The sequence below is a fragment of the Antrostomus carolinensis genome, unplaced genomic scaffold (assembly GCF_000700745.2).
Source record: "Antrostomus carolinensis isolate BGI_N321 unplaced genomic scaffold, ASM70074v2 scaffold25308, whole genome shotgun sequence".
In the NCBI taxonomy this organism is placed as follows: Eukaryota; Metazoa; Chordata; class Aves; order Caprimulgiformes; family Caprimulgidae; genus Antrostomus; species Antrostomus carolinensis.
This window is the reverse complement of record NW_010332759.1, coordinates 4,172-7,739: the sequence shown is the minus strand read 5'-3', so window position 1 is coordinate 7,739 and position 3,568 is coordinate 4,172. Positions and strand designations below refer to the sequence as shown.

Below are 3,568 nucleotides of genomic sequence, written 5' to 3'. Positions count from 1 at the left end.
ATTCTCCACCCAGCCTGGATTTGTGCTTGTGCATCAAGTCCAACAGCTTTCAGTAACACTCTAACTGCTGTCCACCTCCTCTTTAGCGCACGCAGAGCTACACCGATGCTGGGGCAGCTACAGAGGCTGGGCAGAGGGCTGCAGGGGCAGAAAACGAGGCAGCGCGTAGACAGTGCTCAAAATTTTCAGCAGAGATAGTCGAGTCTTTTTTTTTTCTCTGAAAAACACGCAGAAAAGAATCCCACAGACCAAGCTCATCAGCTATTTCTTTATCCATTTCTGCTTCACTCCACGTTTTGCTTCAGCTTTATACAAGTAAATCTGTATACAAAGTTCCCGACGACCTTACACTCGCAGGGGAAGGAGGATGGCACCGCAACCGCTCCCGCACACGCACAGCCAACACCATTTTCAGGGCGGGTGGAGAGGAGAAAACCAGTCACCACCTTTGTCTCACAGATGCGTGGTAATATTAAATGAAAGCTTAATAAAATCTCTGAAGAAAATCCCTCCCAGCCCCAGCCCACCACTCCATCAGCACAGTCCGTAGCGGATTTGAGACCTGCACAGCTCAGCACGTGCCCAAGGGCCAGTTGGCTTCGTTGGGTGAGCTGAATTCATGTTCTCTTGCCAGTCTGTGAGTGTCACAGGAGCTGATGTCTCTCAAAAGCAGAGCACGCCTGCCACAGAAAAAAGCCTTCACGCAGGTCTTAGGTCCCAACAGCAAATTTCTACTGAGAGCTAGACGAGAGCACGACCTGGTAACTTCAGCCTCAGAGCTCCGGTGATGAAGCAGCACGTTACCCATCAATGTTTAGATGCCATCAGAGCAAGGAGGTTCCCTGCAAGAGAGACAAGTCGAGGAACCAACAGCTCGAGGTCTTTCCAGAGGGTACCCAGGAGTTTCCAGATCTCTGTTCGTGTCCTTGTGCTGAAAGTGAAGGGTCTTCATGAGCAATGAGAGGATCGCAGCTGCTCCTCATCCTGTCCCCTCCTATTTTAAGATGATGTGGTAGCTATCATTGGTCTCAGCTGCAAAAAAAAAAACAAAGGAAAGCTTGTGAGCCACCTGCAACGGCAAAGGAATCCACTGGGTTGAGCAGATCTGACACAAGGGCTCCCCAGGAAATACTGGAAGGGAAATACAAGATGGAGCCCGGGAATTTACGCACCTTTCATGGTGTCCAGAACGAAACAGGATTCGTCTTGGAAGTTCTGTATCATCTGAAAGAAGGCAGGAAAGCCAGCTTAGTCCGAGGCTGGATTTAAACACAGCACAAGCGCTTCGCAGCTCTAAGCGAAGGCTTTGTGTTCTGCCATCCGGTGATGGGCAGAGATTTAAGGTACTGCAAGGGCTAGAAGGTGCTCAGGCAGGAGCTTAGTGCTCTGGGAGGTAGGAAAGGCACCAGCCATAAATATTTATTTCTTCCTTCAGCTCTCTAGAACTGAAGGTCTGAACCAGCAAGCCGAGAGAGAATCCATCGGATTCCAGGAAGCAAGTCTGAAAGCACAGTCCTCCCACAGCAATTCCCCTCCTGGTTTTTACAGCGAAGCCAGAAGAAACCCAAGCATGAAGGGGGGGTGTGCCTGCAGCCTGGACTAGCTCAGGGAGAGCTGCTCACGCCTGATAAACCTCACGGGTTTAAGTGAGGTGCCCCCAGCAGCAGAGCAGTTTCCCCAAGCACCGTGTCCTTGGCTCTACAGGCTTCAAGGATTCACTCCAACCCTTTGGAAAAGTGGAGGTGACTGAGCAGAGCCCTTCCCAAAGACCTGCCCAGGGGATTTGTTCCCTGGGGTCCTGTGTAACCTCCACAGCAGAGCTGAGAGCACAATGAGACACGAACCCGCTGAAGCAACTCAGTGCAAGAGGCTGGAAATAAGGAGCAGAGGCAGATACCTCGTCGCTGATCAGCACGTGTATCCCCGTCGGACCTTGCTTGTAAATCTGGCTGATCTGTTGGGAAGAAATGCTGAAGAGCTGTGCCAGCTTTTCCGTCAGTTCCACCGCAGTCAGTTCCTCCAGATAAATAGCGTGGTACACTGGGAGGAGAGGAACTGTTACAGCCAGATGCCAAGGGTGGCTTCGACGTCTGTGGATGCAGAGACGCTTCGCCCAGCGCCACGCACGCTAACCCACCACAAACGGGCTGCGCTCTTCCCAGGAACATCACAGCCCCATCACGAAGGGACCCTGCACAGCCCAGCTATCAAGCGGTGCTTTTCAAGCAGGTGAAACACCCGCTGCCACTCACGTGGCTCTCATTTTTCCAAGCCCAAGCTGCTACATCTACGTGTAGGATCTCTGGCATCTGCTCTTGCTACACAAGCATCAGCTTCGCAGTAACTTGGCCATCGGCAACGTCCTGCGATGCTCGCTCTATTTACACACTCCTCATCCCCAAAAGCCTCTATTTCAACTAACATCAGCCAAGCAGCATTTTGTATCATTTCTGGTGTTTTTTAATCCCAGGAGGATGGAAACACCACCCTAACACCTCCCCAGATCCCTCCCTGTTCCCCCACTCCTGTGAAGCAGGTCCTCGGAGGGGGGAAAGCGAGAGGATCCAAACTGGAGCAGGGCAAGGAAAGGACGAGCTGGTTGATTTTGCACTTGCCACTCCAATCACGGAGGTGGATAACCCGGCGCCTGGCTGCTCCACAAATGTAGGTCACTCATTGTTGTCTGGGCAATGCTGGATTCTCACAGGAGCTATCGTTTGTCAGCTCAGAGCAGGCAACATGCCGACAGCCAGATTCTGCAGCCACTGATGTGGTGGGCAAGGAGAAAAATCAGCTGGGGAGGACCAGGGTAAGTAATAAAAAAAAGGGGTTCACCACAATCTTTTGGTGTCCTGACCAAAGGAGAGCAGGAGCAACCCCTCAGTTTGGGTACAGAACCTGCAGTAGGTCACAGGTGAGCTCACAGACAAGCTCGCTGCCTCCTCGCAGCGAGGAGAGAAGGCGGCCAGCGGGCAACACAAGGCACAACAGCTGAAAACAAAAAGCCACAGACTTTCTTTGGGGGTCACAAGCAACCCCAGCTGTGAGAGGGGTCACCAAAAACCCACAGGGCAGTGATGTGGGGAGGAGGAGATTGGAGACAATTGGTGCTGAGCGCCTGTGGGCAGCAGCAGTGGGGCTGGAAACAGCCCCCACCGTGTCTCTGTTGGCTGAACCCCTCGGCTGTGATTTTCCCCCTCGCTCTGTCAGCAGCAACCCCAACCCACGTGCCCCCAGCTGGACTTTGAGCCTCTTACCAAAAAAAGTACTGGATACTGTGTCCCCATCCTCGTGTTTCTGCTGGAGGTCCCTCAGCTGCTGGGACTCCTGACACACGTAGATGGTCAGTCTGGGCCGCACCATCCTAGGAGAGCAGGGAGTGAAGGTCATCGGATTTGCTCAAGGATACCTCAGATTTTGACACTTTGCCAGTGCTCTTCCCTCCTCAGAATCATGGAATCCCAGACTGGTTTGGGTTGGAAGGGACCTTCAAGCTCATCCAGTCCCAACCCCCCTGCCAGCAGCAGGGACACCTTCCACTAGACCAGGTTGCTCAAAGCCTCATCCA

The 3,568-nt window shown here is 52.8% G+C and overlaps 1 protein-coding gene across 1 annotated transcript in view; it reads right to left on the bottom strand.

The window, feature by feature from the left end:
* Positions 1-994: 994 nt before the first annotated feature.
* Positions 995-3,568, bottom strand: part of LOC104529344 (transcription factor CP2) — a gene marked incomplete at its 5' end in the record, with an annotated part of 6,425 nt that continues 3,851 nt past the window's right edge. Inside the window, 4 exons of the mRNA XM_010173630.1 lie at positions 995-1,032; positions 1,173-1,224; positions 1,898-2,040; positions 3,258-3,364. Coding sequence (XP_010171932.1) covers positions 995-1,032; positions 1,173-1,224; positions 1,898-2,040; positions 3,258-3,364 — 340 coding nt within the window. The remainder of the gene's footprint in view (positions 1,033-1,172; positions 1,225-1,897; positions 2,041-3,257; positions 3,365-3,568) is intronic.